At 46.9% G+C, this 16,019-nt stretch overlaps 3 protein-coding genes across 4 annotated transcripts in view; 1 reads left to right on the top strand and 2 right to left on the bottom strand.

The window, feature by feature from the left end:
- The window catches only part of LOC136444179 (uncharacterized), a 35,972-nt gene that overhangs the window by 6,308 nt on the left and 13,645 nt on the right, over window positions 1-16,019 (bottom strand). The window contains exons 2-3 of one of the 2 annotated variants that reach the window (XM_066441653.1): window positions 1,580-1,707; window positions 195-381 (exon numbers count right to left, since the gene is read on the bottom strand). In XM_066441653.1, the coding sequence (XP_066297750.1) occupies window positions 195-232 (38 nt within the window). In that variant the 5' untranslated portion in view covers window positions 233-381; window positions 1,580-1,707. The remainder of the gene's footprint in view (window positions 1-194; window positions 382-1,579; window positions 1,708-16,019) is intronic. The other variant, XM_066441652.1, reaches the window with a different exon arrangement.
- On the bottom strand, window positions 5,013-5,538 carry LOC136444185 (histone H2B-like). Its single transcript, XM_066441660.1, has one exon. It carries the CDS (start codon window positions 5,453-5,455, stop codon window positions 5,117-5,119), a length of 339 nt encoding a protein of 112 aa, XP_066297757.1. The 5' UTR covers window positions 5,456-5,538; the 3' UTR covers window positions 5,013-5,116.
- On the top strand, window positions 12,252-14,240 carry LOC136444182 (zinc finger protein 722-like). The gene is made up of 2 exons (XM_066441657.1): window positions 12,252-12,360; window positions 12,990-14,240. Exon 2 carries the CDS (start codon window positions 12,997-12,999, stop codon window positions 13,492-13,494), a length of 498 nt encoding a protein of 165 aa, XP_066297754.1. The 5' UTR covers window positions 12,252-12,360; window positions 12,990-12,996; the 3' UTR covers window positions 13,495-14,240.

The raw sequence follows: 16,019 nt of genomic DNA, 5'->3' as shown, positions 1-16,019 counted from the left end.
CGGATGATATTACAAAAACAAAAACGTGAATTTGGCAGAAATTCGGCGGGTTCTTTCGACGATTTTTTGAAATACCAAAACGTAAAGTACATCAGTGAAGATTGAGTGTTTTCACATTATGCCGTAGTATCTTAACGCTCCGTCGGATGTTAGTACAAAACGTGAAAATGCAGATTGACAAAATGCTTTCATACCTTTTCTCGAAGGGGCCTTCGTTGGACGAGTCGTCCATCAGACAGGTGGTTTGGAGCCGGTGTCTGGACGCACACTGTGCCTATTTCGGTATGCGACTGGTTTTTAAGGCTGACGTTAGAATAGCCCTCAGACTTGCCGGCGCCACATTAACGATGCATTTGCTAGATTCCCACGAGGAGGCGATATCTGCAGTAGAACAATATAACGGATAATTTGCATTGGAATGCATTAATTCGCAATTCTCACATCGTTAGCGGCTAAAACAAAACCTTTCACATCTTGATGTCAGACGGGAAAAACAAAGCTAGGCCTTCCCACAGTCCGGACGGATAGGTATGCATGTACACATTTCACCATAGAACTTACACGTATTGAATAAAGAAAAAAGAGATGGTACAAGCTTCCAGCGTTTCCTTTATAATTAATGTACGGGAGACTACAAGAGTAACGCTGGGCAGTTTGCGGGCAAGTAAAGTATGAAAAGAAACGCAGAAAACATAACGAGTACTAACGGCCTCATTTTCCGTTCCTGCAGACAGCCTGGTCGGGACCCGGTTCGGAAATGCGGCCACAGCCGGCCAAATACCTGTACGCTTTAGGCTAATAGTGAATATAATGATCTGGCTAATGGCTAATCTGTAGAAAGTGAAAGCCTTACAATAACGCAGGAATCATAGCGTGAACGATAGAGATCTTTGTGCAGATTTTGGTGGCCCTGAAAAGGGCCGGTGTATTCGATTCTGGGTGTGCTACATGAACATGTGCCGCCTCCTACACACATCTGCCTTATCCGATCTCAGCACTCTTGGCCTCGCAAGAAAGAATGGACACCGCCCAAAAGCTGCGTTTCTTTCGCCTTTTCAAAGAGTACGTTGCCGTTTTCAAAACGCCTTTACCCCTTCCTATGGCGAAAGCTTTACAAGACGTCAAGACAGCTGACAAGCCTCCCATGCGCGTGACCCCGAAAATAATCAAACTCAAACTCGACCTCTTCCCAAGAAACATCATACTCAAGCCGTCCCGCCGTGGAAACAAAAACTGTGCCTAGGCATTGGTTAAAGACAGAAAACAGGCCCTTTTCAGGGCCACCCACTACTATAAAGAAAGGACTGTCTCTTTCACTTTCTCCACCTGTCATAGAGATGTGACTAAATAAACAACGATGTATCAGGGTCACTTGTTTCTTTTCCGTGGCTGTCGATATGGTAAACTATATCCTACCATGTTGCGATAATAACGCCCTGAGATTAAACAAGTAAAATCCCCTTTTTAGTGAATATTTCTTCTACAATAGTTCTTCTACAACTAGTGTACGAAAAAAAGGAACTTGAATAAATATTCAAAGCAAGCGTTAGTTACTCTTTGCTGATATTTCTCACCTCACCTGTATTCGATTCTGGGTGTGCTACATGAACATGTGGACGTCGAAATGATGATCCAGTGCAAGTACAAGTACCGTGAATGTAACGTTAGGGTGTTCAGCCCTCAGAGATATCATCGCCAGGAGGAAGTCTGTGGATGAGTTAAAGATGATCAGTTTGTACGATCTCTCCCACAAGGTGATGCCGAATAGACTGAAGGAGAAGTCGGCATTCAATTCAACGAAATCTACTTCGAGTGAGTTGATGACATCGCTATGTAGGCCTAGGTTGTTGGCTGATATCAATAACGAAATCAGCCAGCCCTGCCCGCTCGCAGAGATACTATCCTCGAGGTAAAACATCTAGGATCGAAAGTGCCACTGAAACAACCATGCCATAACGACAGATTTGAGTTCCTTGGGGCGTGGCCAAAATTGAGCGTATGGGAGAGGGCGGGGTCAGCGGCGCGCCGTAATGTCGGAGATAGAGACTTGAGAATGTATGCATGTACACATTTCACCGTACAGAACTTACACGTATTGAATAAACGAGCAAAGGCGGAAATTGTAGAAAATATCAGTTTGTGTACAAGCTTCCTACGTCTCATTTATATGTGACGGTCTCTGCTAATGCATCGGCCGGACTGTTTTGCGTGAATGAAAATTAACACAATTCATATCAATAGTATACACAAATGATTTATTATTGAAACTTTTCGTTTGCGTTTTGTTTTACTTTTACATCATACTTTTCGTTCCCGCAAAATGCCGGGCCGGGCCGCGGGTTGGGAATAGTGACCTTAGCATACAGAGGTTAGTAATGCTAGGGTCACATTTGGTAACCGGGGCCCGACCGGGCTATTTGTGGAAACGAAAAATCAAAGTGTGTGTCCATACATTTGCACAAGCTACGCTCTTGAATAATTTTGGGTACGTTTTGTGTTTTTGTTGTCTTTTATATCATACTTTTCGTTCCCAAAGACTGCCCGGCCGGTCCCCGGTTTGGAAATGTGACCCTAGCATGAGCAGGGAGCAGCAAACAAGCGGTACGACGAGGGGAACGGTAAAAGCTAAACAATTGCGTCTCCAAAAAAGCCCGTTGAGAAGGGGTCGTGTGTTCCTCCTTCTAGCCTATCTTTACATCGCTTCGCCTGGCGCCTACATTTTAACGTTTCTGTGGATTTTCATTTGGCGAAAATATAAAATATTGCTGAGCGAAGTCTATGTAATGCTACACACAAAGTAAAACCCTAACAATAGCAGCGTGAACGATATATCCTTTTGGCGGATGTGGGTGGCCCTGAGAAGGGCCGGTTTGTTAGATCCGATCCGAGCGCCGTCCAAGTCTTCAAAATGATGAGCCAGGCCCGAGTACCATGAAGGCAACATTAGGGTGAGAGGTTTTCAGAGTTGTGATGGTCTGGTGAAAGTCGAGGATCGTGTAAAAGATGATCACAGCGTACGATTTCTGCCAAATGGTGACGTCAAATAGGGGGATGGTGAAATCGGCGTCCATTTGAACGAGATCCATTTCTAGTTCATACAGTAGCTGAGGTAAGCCTGGTGTGTCCGCTCTTATCAAAATCGACCCCATCCAATCTCCCTGCTCAGCCGGCTGGATAAATTCTATGTTCATCTTGGACGGCCAGAAGACGATACTGGAATTCATGGGGGAGGAGCGCGTGTTTTCCGAACTTACGTGGTAACGGATTCAACCAATCAGCGCGTACAGCCAATCAGAGAATACAGAATTCCACAGCCAATCAGATTGGAGGCCGCAAAAGTTCGTGCATCTACTTGAAACGGAAAGGAGAAACACTTCTCTGACTCGCAACGAGCACTTAGCAGTATGTCAACTGCGGGAAGCTCTCCCTCGCGAAAGAAGCGGCGACTCGGCGGCAAGACATTAGAGGACCGCCGCTACAAGGGCAAGCTGCGCTGGCTGCATATGTCGTCCATGTATGTCGCCGCCTCCTACACACATCTGCCTTATCCAATCTCAGCACTCTTGGCCTCGCAAGAAAGAATGGACACCGCCCAAAAGCTGCGTTTCTTTCGCCTTTTCAAAGAGTACGTTGCCGTTTTCAAAACGCCTTTACCCCTTCCTATGGCGAAAGCTTTACAAGACGTCAAGACAGCTGACAAGCCTCCCAAGCGCGTGACCCCGAAAATAATCAAACTCAAACTCGACCTCTTCCCAAGAAACATCATACTCAAGCCGTCCCGCCGTGGAAACAAAAACTGTGCCTAGGCATTGGTTAAAGACAGAAAACAGGCCCTTTTCAGGGCCACCCACTACTATAAAGAAAGGACTGTCTCTTTCACTTTCTCCACCTGTCATAGAGATGTGACTAAATAAACAACGATGTATCAGGGTCACTTGTTTCTTTTCCGTGGCTGTCGATATGGTAAACTATATCCTACCATGTTGCGATAATAACGCCCTGAGATTAAACAAGTAAAATCCCCTTTTTAGTGAATATTTCTTCTACAATAGTTCTTCTACAACTAGTGTACGAAAAAAAGGAACTTGAATAAATATTCAAAGCAAGCGTTAGTTACTCTTTGCTGATATTTCTCACCTCACAAGGGAAACAGTGATCTGAAACACAGATAAGGCAAATTCCTGTGAACAGGTTTCGGCTTCGTCACAGACATTCCTGGAAAGATTAATCCATTTCTTCTACTGTGAACAGGTTGAGGCTTGACGCCACGCCAGACATTCCCGCCAAGATTATCCCCTTTCGTCTCACGACAAAAGCAGGTTTCGAGATTGTTTGCTGTCCGACAAAAAGATGGAGGTCGGAGACAGGTCGTCACAGAATTACCTGCGAGGGACGGCGAGGCGAAATGCTTGGGCCTATAAAGAGCTACTTTTGCCTGGAGACACGGCAGGGGATATTTCATCTCACGCTTGTCCCTGCCAAAGAAATGGAGAAGACAAGAATGTTGAGAAGTCGGCAAGGCCACGGGCAGGAGTAAAGTCTCGAAGTGTTTGGGAATTTTTAGATGAGCTTCTATCGCCTAACTAAAATTCTTGGACATTTTCAGGGACGCAAACTTTATGCTTCATGCAACCTGTCAGGACAAGACTAGGATTTAAACCCGTGTTATCTCTACCAAAAACCCCGGCCCTTTTCAGGGCCACCAAACTACCCCAAAACGGACTGTGTTCGTGTCACTTTTCTTCACTTTGCACATTCAAACATTGTATGACAAAGGACGATGACCGATAGTTATGTTCTCATACTAAAACTATTCCGAAACTCGCAGACCTTGTTATTCTGTTTGAGACCTTGTTACTCTGTTTTGTTGATAAGAGCGTTGGTAAGAACGCTTTAAAACTCCAAATGCAGTGTTCTTGTCTGTCTGTGCGATGAGATGGGCCAATTGGCCAGGCTTACTAGTGTAGATACATATTGTAAGGCCGGTGGCATGTGGTGTTTGGACATATTAATAACAGTGTACGTCCTGATTTGAAGGCGTGATGCTACAGCTCTTTATTGAAGATGTGGGTGGCCTTGAAAAAGGCCGGGGTTGTCTCGAGCGGCGCTGATAGACTCACTTGGAGCTGGCGTACCTTCTGACGGCCTTGGTGCCTTCGATGGCGGAGAACTTGGCCAGTTGGCCGGGTAAAATCAGCCTCACGGCTGTCTGGAGTTCCCGGGGGCCGATTGTGGAGCGCTTGTTGTAGTGAGCCAGGAGAGAAGCCTCGACAGAGATCCGCTGTAAGATGTCGTTCAGAAAGGAGTTCACGATGGCCATGGTCATTCTTGAAAGTCTGGTCCCGGGGTGCATCAGTTTAAGGACCTTGTTTACGTAGACATCGAAGGTTGTGTTCCTTCTCTTTCTTCTCTTTCGACGCTTCTTGTCTCCTGTGACCCTGGGTTTGTCGGACATGGCGATGGCGCTCGGGTTTCAGACAAGAGTGAATGCGCTCGTGCAATGATTGATTTATATCAGATCTCTATGCAAATTCATAGTGGATCAACATGCACGGACGTGGTAGAAAGCATTACTTTGTTTCCTAACTTTACGGTTTAAATCCTACCTTTTCACACTTTCTTTGCTTTTTTGTTTTCTTTAAACATGATCTCCCTTCCTCACGATTTCTTTGCTATTTGGGTTTTCTTTCTGCCGTTGTTGGTGTGTGATGCAGAACTGTATGGCGTGTGCATGCGTTGCACGTGGGTATTGAATAAAGAAACAACGGCGGAAATGGTAGAAATTATCAGTCTGTTTACCAGCTCCCTGCGTTATCTTTATAACTAATCAAAGAGAGAGTACAAAAGTGCCGCCGGGCAGTTTGCTGGAAAGAAAAGTATGATACAAAACACACAAAACATAACGAATACTAACGGCCTAATTTGTGTCTATTTCTGGGCATACTCTGTAAATCACTTTAATATAGCGGCAGGAAAATATAGCGGTTTGGGGAAAAAGGAGTAGGTCATGGCACTTAATTTCAACGGTTTGAACAAACATTACTGTCTCAAATATTAGTGATCAAATATTAGCGATGATGAAATTTCAGCGGTTGACTAGTGACAGTTAAATTAGCTAAAATTAAGTTACAGCTAACAAATCAAGAATTACAGTATACTTTTTTTTCCGTTCCCGCAAACAGCCCGCGCCGGCCGGCCACAGCCAAATACGCGCACATATAATGTAGGCTATTCTGTAGAAGGTGAAAGCCTAACAAGAACGCAGCAACAATTACAACATCGTAGCGTGAACGATATAGATCTTTTATTGCGGATGTGGGTGGCCCTGAAAAGGGCCGGTTTCTTCATGATGATTAGCCGAGGCCAAGTCCACGTGGTGGTGATATCTTTTCACTGATCCTGCATACACTGGTCGTGCTGGATACGTGTGTCTAGAATGAGTGCTTCTCCTTCATCTATCCGTCTTGATGCAACAGCAAACAGGCGAACAGCTTCAGTTTCGTTCTGAAAACACACAACGAGCTTCAAATTTGCGTTTTTCCTCCCAAAGCGAATTTTGCTGACAGAATTATTAGCGACGCTTAGAGTGTCTACAACAACAAGGGCACCGTTCCGATCTTTGTAGTTGATCATTTTAGGGCACATGGTACGGTAGCAGTCTTCCTCTCTTCGATCTGCCTCAGCTGTACTTATTTTCTCTCCAAAAATTTCTGAGACAACGGTGTTTTCTGCCAGCGCTTTAGTGGCTAGGCCTTCGTCACCTACATGGTCACCATCTTGCGATTGTCTGTTAAACTCGACAACGCGTGGCGGATACTGAAAGGATCCCCGCGGAGATAAGTCTCTCCTCCGTCGAACGGCTTCGCCGTAGCTATAGGCCGTCCTGTCGTTTGTCGCCCTTTGTTCTATCTGATCACCCTGTCCAGTGGGATTCTGCTGGCTTTGCGATGTTGTTTCTCCAACGCCGCCCCGAGGAACGTCCACCTGTACTTCTTGAAGATTTTGATCGACGTCGATAATATAGGCCGTCCTGTCGTTTGTCGCCCTTTGTTCTATCTGATCACCCTGTCCAGTGGGATTCTGCTGGCTTTGCGATGTTGTTTCTCCAACGCCGCCCCGAGGAACGTCCACCTGTACTTCTTGAAGATTTTGATCGACGTCGATAATATAGGCCGTCCTGTCGTTTGTCGCCCTTTGTTCTATCTGATCACCCTGTCCAGTGGGATTCTGCTGGCTTTGCGATGTTGTTTCTCCAACGCCGCCCCGAGGAACGTCCACCTGTACTTCTTGAAGATTTTGATCGACGTCGATAATTTCAGCAAGGTTCACGGGTTCAAGCGGGGGTTCAATTAAGGATTGAGAAGGAAAGTGGCAAACAATCTGTACACCTCTCCAGCCTCGAAAGTTATCATGTACTGCGTTGACAGGAACGTATTTAGCGGCCATCAAACGGGCAAGCTGACCACTAAATCGCCTGTAACCGAGATCGAGAGGCCATGTATTGTCGTCAGCCTTGGACAAAAAGTGTCGGTATGACTGAAACAGGGAGAAACTCCGTGAAAAATCGTGCCAGTGTCCTGTGATGACTACGTGTTTTCTAAACCACGTTTTTAGACGAGGGCAAGGTACAGCTCTATGCTTCATATTCCGGCCTGCAAACGTCGAACGCTAGACACCACATAAATAAAGCTTTCTGGATGGCGTGCCAGACACTCTAAGAAATAATGTGGCTATTCGCGACCGGTGACCGCGACCGGCGCCAGTAAGACCGATCCTATAGCCCCGCCTACCTCCGTCAATTTAGAAATACAAAATGAAGTTATAATATATGCAAATTTTGGACGGACATGTAGACGGTGTCTCATTGGTCGAACTGCTGATTACCATGCCACTATTGGATGAAATTTTATGCGCTGTCAGAACCACTATTTACACCAATCGTGTCCAAGTAAGACTTCGGAGTTACTTCTCTCAAAGCGTCGTGCTCGAACGCGAGCAAACAATATCAGAAAGCAGATGATGGGGTCTAGATCAGCACGAGGCACATCTCATATTAGAGATGTTCTAAACGGAAGGCGAAAACGAAAAGTCCCGCTCCCGCTTATGAATGAGTGGCTCAGAGATTGCCTAATTTTTACTGGCGATTTGGAGGATTTCGTGACGACTTCCGAGCTGAGGCAATCCCATCAGTCATATTGCGAACTACGCTCTGATCATGACTCACAGACGGAAGCCATGCTGACGAAGAAGCGGTTCGAGAGACAAGTTGCAGCTGCGCTGGTGTCAAAAAACAAGCGTGGAGACGCAATCTTAGTCACCGCCAAAAAGCTTCGAGGAGGTGAGAGAGGCTATTCTGGAATACGGTTTGCCAGGCCGACCAGACATCCATCGCTGACCACGCGGGAAGAAATGTTAAGATACATCAGTATGCCGGCCACGGAGAGACCCGTTGCGTTCCGTCCCGCCCTCGTCAAGAAAGACTTCAGGCCGGCAGGGCTCTGCGCAATCGCTACGGAAACCATACGCCGAGGTAGTATAGTTTCTGAGTACAGAGGAGAGAGAATCGCCAATTCAGTAGCAGTCCAACGCCTTGACTCTCTAGAAGAAGGAGACCATGCCAAATTACTTTGGGTTTATACAGGCGCGGCAGTTTTTGTCATCGATGGCAATGTGTCCGACAGCAATCCGGCAGCGCTTATAAACCACAGCCGAAATAATGCAAATCTGAAACTTGCTATAGTGACGGGAGGCGATCCAGACCCGGCAGTTCTCCTACTAGCTAACCGTGACATTTCGGAGGGAACGGAACTCTTGTTCGACTATGGCGAGAGACAAGGCGCCGATTTCCTTCGTAACTCTCAAACCTTGCGCCCGTCCGTAGACTGATACTGAAGAACCAGCCCTTTGAAACCCCGGCCCTTTTCAGGGCCACCCACATCCTAAAGAAAGAATTATATCGCTCACACATTCACATTCGTAATGAATACATCTGTTATTACCAAACAAGTGGAAATGAATAAATGCTGATATCTGTATTAATGGTATACGGTGGTACAGGTGTGTGTGTATTTTTTTACTGAGACGAGCGAAAGAAAGGCAGTGCCCTTCGTTCGCCTATAGCTAAGTATAGCGACCTTCTCTACCTCCGGGTACAAAATTAGACACAGGCGGCAGAAGGCAAGGGGCGCAAGTTTCTTGTTGCGTCAGCTTTGTTTGGTGTAATAAGAACGTGTGCAGACTTTTATTACGTCAAAATTCACTTCTTTGTTTTCTTTCATGATCATCCTGTTGTTTTTGTTGTTGTTGTTGTGTTCCAGGACATAAGTTCTGTACTGTCTTATGTCGCCTGCGATCCCAGGTTTTTCGGCGTGTGCGTTGTGTGTAGTCTAGTCGCTGACGGCGTGCTTGGCCAACTCGCCCGGCAGCAGGAGTCGCACGGCGGTCTGGATCTCGCGGCTGCTGATGGTGGAGCGCTTGTTGTAGTGAGCCAGTCGAGAAGCTTCGTATTGAGCACCTTGTAGATGTAGACGCCGAAGGTTTCCCTTCTCTTTCTCCGCGCGTCTTGTCCCCTGCGGGCCTGGCGGCTTTTGGCGGCTTTTCCGCTTGTCGTCTCGGCCAGGCCTTTATATGGGAGAACAATGCAAATTTGGGGATTGTCTAGTCTAAGGTGCGGACGTGGTAGAACTTCTTCTCACCGAGAGTGAGCTCTCTCTATTGGTTCGCTGGCTGAAGCCGTGAATCCATCGGCGGGGTATAAATTGTTTGGACAGGAGATAATGCCTCTTCATTCCCTCATTCTTTCTGCCGTTTGACGTAAATCAATCGACTACTACAAGATGTCTGGACGTGGCGAAGGTGGCAAGGCACGCGCAAAGGCAAAGAGCCGTTCTTCCCGGGCGGGTCTCCAGTTCCCGGTCGGTCGGGTGCAAGGGAAACCCACGCGCGGCGCGTGGGTGCCGGCGCACCGGTGTACCTGGCGGCCGTGCTGGAGTACCTGACGGCCGAGGTCCTGGAGCTGGCCGGTAACGCTGCCCGCGACAACAAGAAGACCAGAATCATCCCCCGTCACCTTCAACTGGTCGTCCGCAACGACGAGGAGTTGAACAAGCTTCTTGGCGGCGTGACCATCGCACAGGGCGGCGTTCTGCCCAACATCCACGCCGTGCTTCTGCCCAAGAAGACCAGCAAGGCTCAGTAATTAAAGAAACTGAACCCCGGCCCTTTTCAGGGCCACCCACATCCTCTCGAAAGAACTGTGTTCTCTTCACACTGAATCAAGTGCCTGCACAATGCAGATATACGAATAAAATTACCCAAATACGACATATCCCAGTCCAAGATAGCTGACAGACAATTATCGCAAAGCGTGAGCAAGACCGATCATACAAGTACAAGAAATGACCGCAATACGGTGTCGTTTAATGCTAGCTGACCTATATGTATATTATACGCGTGTACAGGTTATGTGTTCGCGACCGAATGCACGCGTTCACATAACATTCTCTAACGTTGATAAAGTCATTACACTGTCGGCTGAATTGATTTGCGTGTACAGGTATAAGTTGTGTGTGTGTGTGTGGGGGGGGGGGTGATGTGCGAGTGGTGTGTAATTGTATTTCAGGCGCAACAACTGCGTCTGTTTAAAGAAAGGTGGAAGGATATAGATCTTTCTGGGATATGTGGGTGGCCCTGAAAAGGGCCGGGGTTGTTGATGTCCTTGGGCATGATGGTGACGCACTTGGCGTGGCAAAGAGCCGTTCTTCCCGGGCGGGTCTCCAGTTCCCGGTCGGTCGGGTGCAAGGGAAACCCACGCGCGGCGCGTGGGTGCCGGCGCACCGGTGTACCTGGCGGCCGTGCTGGAGTACCTGACGGCCGAGGTCCTGGAGCTGGCCGGTAACGCTGCCCGCGACAACAAGAAGACCAGAATCATCCCCCGTCACCTTCAACTGGTCGTCCGCAACGACGAGGAGTTGAACAAGCTTCTTGGCGGCGTGACCATCGCACAGGGCGGCGTTCTGCCCAACATCCACGCCGTGCTTCTGCCCAAGAAGACCAGCAAGGCTCAGTAATTAAAGAAACTGAACCCCGGCCCTTTTCAGGGCCACCCACATCCTCTCGAAAGAACTGTGTTCTCTTCACACTGAATCAAGTGCCTGCACAATGCAGATATACGAATAAAATTACCCAAATACGACATATCCCAGTCCAAGATAGCTGACAGACAATTATCGCAAAGCGTGAGCAAGACCGATCATACAAGTACAAGAAATGACCGCAATACGGTGTCGTTTAATGCTAGCTGACCTATATGTATATTATACGCGTGTACAGGTTATGTGTTCGCGACCGGATGCACGCGTTCACATAACATTCTCTAACGTTGATAAAGTCATTACACTGTCGGCTGAATTGATTTGCGTGTACAGGTATAAGTTGTGTGTGTGTGTGTGGGGGGGGGGGTGATGTGCGAGTGGTGTGTAATTGTATTTCAGGCGCAACAACTGCGTCTGTTTAAAGAAAGGTGGAAGGATATAGATCTTTCTGGGATATGTGGGTGGCCCTGAAAAGGGCCGGGGTTGTTGATGTCCTTGGGCATGATGGTGACGCGCTTGGCGTGGATGGCGCACAGGTTGGTGTCCTCGAAGACACCGACCAGGTAGGCCTCGCCGGCTTCCTGCAGGGCCATGACCGCCGAGCTCTGGAAGCGCAGGTCCGTCGGGCCTGTAGCGGTGAGGCTTCTTGACGCCGCCATTAGCAGGGGCGCTCTTGCGCGCGGCCTTGGTTGCCAGCTGCTTCCTTGGGGCTTTGCCACCGGTGGACTTACGGGCGGTCTGCTTGGTACGTGCATGTCGAACGAACGGGTGAACTTCGTCTACGCTCAAGTCCAAGACATTAAAAGTAGTCGTCGAGCGGTGGGGAGTGAATTTATGAGACCCGCTAATCAGATGCCCGCAAATTACAATTGGTGGGCGCCCGGACGTCTGATTGGTTCCCTGGCCGAAATCTGACGTTGCGATTGGTCAGTGCACAGAGATGCGCTTGAGGGCGGCGTTTGCTGTTGATCAGTTGATACAAAAGAAGTTGTAATATTCAATTAGCGCAATGAGATCTGCACGCGCTGGGACTAATTACATAATCACTGGTCATCATGATTTGTCAGACAACTGTTTGATTATGTAACAATAGCATTGTTGATATAGCTAATTTCACGGATAAACAAAGGGCCCGCTTCTACATAAAATGGTCGTTGAAGTTCGTAGTCGACAGTACCTGATTCGATTTCAAACGATTCGGAACGTTTTCTAGCCGTCTTCAAATAGCCAAGTTTTTTTTCATCTCGTCATCTGCTCGTCTGATCTGGTAAGTACTTTCAATGTCTACTTTATCGCTATTTAGTGCTACGCCAGATAGTGTGCCTAACTTATTACGTTGGTGATGAAGTTTGGTAAATGTAAACTAGAGTTCCACAAACACATTATCTTCGCCAAATAATCAAGGCTTATTATGGAAAGTGATTTATATTTACGTGCCACAAAGGTTCGATATGGCAGTGTTGAAAGTTGATCTGGCACGTTTTTAGGTGTTTCTAGTCAGGCTTTCTATTTTGTCCCTATTTCGTTATGTCGCCAACCGTGTTGAACAACAATGCTTAAACTGAACGCGTCAAAAACCAGCAGGACCCACACCTCTGCTTGGAGAAAAGTTTATTTATTTGACCTACATGTACGTTTATGCAAGGCTATCTGTTTACATGACCTGACACTGTCCCATGTCCCATTGAAAGGCAGTTGGTTAACAAACTTTCCTTACTAATTATGCAAATTAGCTCCTTATTGCAAGATAATAAGGCTTGAAGTGTGCTATATTCTAGCCTTGACCGGAAAACTTTTTTCTGTGAAATAACGTGTACCATGTTGTGAAAAAACTTTGTGCTATGTAGTAATGCCTACCTGATCGCTTTCAATAACAAACTTCTGAATCTATTCCAGGTCAACAATGTTCGTTTGCGAGCATTGTGGGTTCTCCACTCCAAGGATGTACAACCTGAGGGTCCACATACGAAACCACACGGGTGAGACCCCGTACCGCTGCAAGGATTGCGGCAAGCAGTTCAGCACGGCGTCTTCCTACATCTATCACAAGAGGACGCACAGCGGCGAGAAACCGTACCATTGCGATGCGTGCGGGTCGCACTTTAGAGACCTCAGTGCAATAACAAAGCACATGCGGACTCACACGGGGGAAAAACCTTACGTGTGCCAGGAATGTGACCGAGCCTTCGCAGTTAAAGGCAACCTTTCGCGCCACTTTCGTACTCACACTGGGGAGAAACCTTACACATGTGAGGAGTGCGGCAGGAGGTTTGCAACCTTAGGAGCATTGGAGGTGCACATGAGACTACACACCGGAGAGAAGCCCTACAGATGTGAGAAGTGCGGCAAGCAGTTCAGACACGGTGGCAGTCTCCACCGGCACGCCAAGACTTGCCACTGAATATAGACTGATTGTTTCTTGCAACGTTACTTTATGTTCATTGTTTCACGGTCTCCAGTCGTTCGGTTTGAAATGAAGTACCGGTAGATAGGGAAATATAAGGAACGTTGTAACATTCACAGTAGATCAGAACTACACAGTAGAAGCAAATACATTATATAGCGTGTTTTATTCCTTGAATCTGTTAGCTGAAAAACTCCAGTTGTTCCAGAGTTCCAGTTGTTCGGTTTGAAATGAAGTACCGGTAGATAGGGAAATATAAGGAACGTTGTAACATTCACAGTAGATCAGAACTACACAGTAGAAGCAAATACATTATATAGCGTGTTTTATTCCTTGAATCTGTTAGCTGAAAAACTCCAGTTGTTCCAGAGTTCCAGTTGTTCGGTTTGAAATGAAGTACCGGTAGATAGGGAAATATAAGGAACGTTGTAACATTCACAGTAGATCAGAACTACACAGTAGAAGCAAATACATTATATAGCGTGTTTTATTCCTTGAATCTGTTAGCTGAAAAACTCCAGTTGTTCCAGAGTTCCAGTTGTTCGGTTTGAAATAAAGTACCGGTAGATAGGGAAATATAAGGAACGTTGTAACATTCACAGTAGATCAGAACTACACAGTAGAAGCAAATACATTATATAGCGTGTTTTATTCCTTGAATCTGTTAGCTGAAAAACTCCAGTTGTTCCAGAGTTCCAGTTGTTCGGTTTGAAATAAAGAGTTGTGTTATTTCCAAAATTCCATTTGTCGTGATATTCCTTGCCTATGTCTGATTTGGGAATGTCTAGTCAGATGTAATAAGTGGTGACATGAATGCACAAATTGGTAAGGACCAAATAACAGACTAGTATGTCTAAACACGATATTCCAGAAACGTAAAGGAAAGCTGTGGACATTTTCGTATCCAAATGGCACTAGAGCGCAGTTGGACTACATCCTTGTAAACAGAAAGTGGGTAAACAGTGTAGAGAATTGTGAAGCCTACAACACATTCAGTATCTCAGACCACAGAATAGTGTCAGCTGAAATATGCCTAAGCCTACGTTGAAACGAGAAGCCAGCAACCAAATGCCCTCGCTATGACTGGTCCTCCCTTGCAGATCCAAGTATAAGCTACAAATATAGTGCACTGACATTAAGAAACAGATTTGATGTATTACAAACAGAAAGAGAGACATTTAGTGCGCAGGCGCGGAGGTAAGCGGCAGCAAACACGAGAGCTCCCGAGAAATTTCTCTTTTTCACGTATCTAAGTACCAATTTCCTTGACTTTTTCATTTTGACTTAGGGCATAAGTCACACGTAAACGTATTGTGAAGCTGTAATATTGGCAAATGCTGGCTTATTTAGATTTTGAACCAATTTCCTGACTGTTTTGTAACCTGCTTGGTGGAAACTGCGTGCCAGCGGCCGCGGTATACGGTAGATTCTGTGTAGTGTAACCCGGTGTGGTGTAACGTTAAACCTGTGTGGTGTAAATCTGTGTACTGTAAACCTGTGTGGTGGTATAGCCAGTGTGGTGGATACCTGTGTGGTGTAGCCTGTGTGGCGGAAACCTGCATGGTGGAAATCTGTGTATTGTAAACCGGTGGTGGTACAGCCAGTGAGGCGGAGACCTGTGTAAAGTAAACAGGTGGTGATACAGCCAGTGAGGCGGATACCTGTGTAAAGTAAACAGGTGGTGATACAGCCAGTGAGGCGGATACCTGTGTAAAGTAAACAGGTGGTGTTACAGCCAGTGAGGCGGATACCTGTGTAAAGTAAACAGGTGGTGGTACAGCCAGTGTGGCGGATACCTGTGTAAAGTAAACAGGTGGTGGTACAGCCAGTGTGGCGGATACCTGTGTAAAGTAAACTGGTGGTGTTACAGCCAGTGAGGCGGATACCTGTGTAAAGTAAACAGGTGGTGATACAGCCAGTGAGGCGGATACCTGTGTAAAGTAAACAGGTGGTGTTACAGCCAGTGTGGCGGATACCTGTGTAAAGTAAACAGGTGGTGATACAGCCAGTGAGGCGGATACCTGTGTAAAGTAAACAGGTGGTGTTACAGCCAGTGAGGCGGAGACCTGTGTAAAGTAAACTGGTGGTGTTACAGCCAGTGAGGCGGATACCTGTGTAAAGTAAACAGGTGGTGATACAGCCAGTGAGGCGGATACCTGTGTAAAGTAAACAGGTGGTGGTACAGCCAGTGAGGCGGATACCTGTGTAAAGTAAACAGGTGGTGGTACAGCCAGTGAGGCGGATACCTGTGTAAAGTAAACAGGTGGTGTTACAGCCAGTGAGGCGGATACCTGTGTAAAGTAAACAGGTGGTGTTACAGCCAGTGTGGCGGAGACCTGTGTAAAGTAAACTGGTGGTGTTACAGCCAGTGAGGCGGATACCTGTGTAAAGTAAACAGGTGGTGTTACAGCCAGTGTGGCGGAGACCTGTGTAAAGTAAACAGGTGGTGATACAGCCAGTGTGGCGGAGACCTGTGTAAAGTAAACAGGTGGTGATACAGCCAGTGAGGCGGATACCTGTGT

The sequence above is a fragment of the Branchiostoma lanceolatum genome, chromosome 11 (genome assembly GCF_035083965.1).
Source record: "Branchiostoma lanceolatum isolate klBraLanc5 chromosome 11, klBraLanc5.hap2, whole genome shotgun sequence".
Lineage (NCBI taxonomy): Eukaryota > Metazoa > Chordata > Leptocardii > Amphioxiformes > Branchiostomatidae > Branchiostoma > Branchiostoma lanceolatum.
Note: the sequence above shows the minus strand (reverse complement) of the source record. Positions and strands in the feature narration are given on the sequence as shown.

What these genes read in the sequence shown, in the direction of transcription:
- LOC136444185 (XM_066441660.1), bottom strand. Translation starts at nt 5,455, where the DNA reads ATGTCCGACAAACCCAGGGTCACAGGAGACAAGAAGCGTCGAAAGAGA.
- LOC136444182 (XM_066441657.1), top strand. Translation starts at nt 12,997, where the DNA reads ATGTTCGTTTGCGAGCATTGTGGGTTCTCCACTCCAAGGATGTACAAC.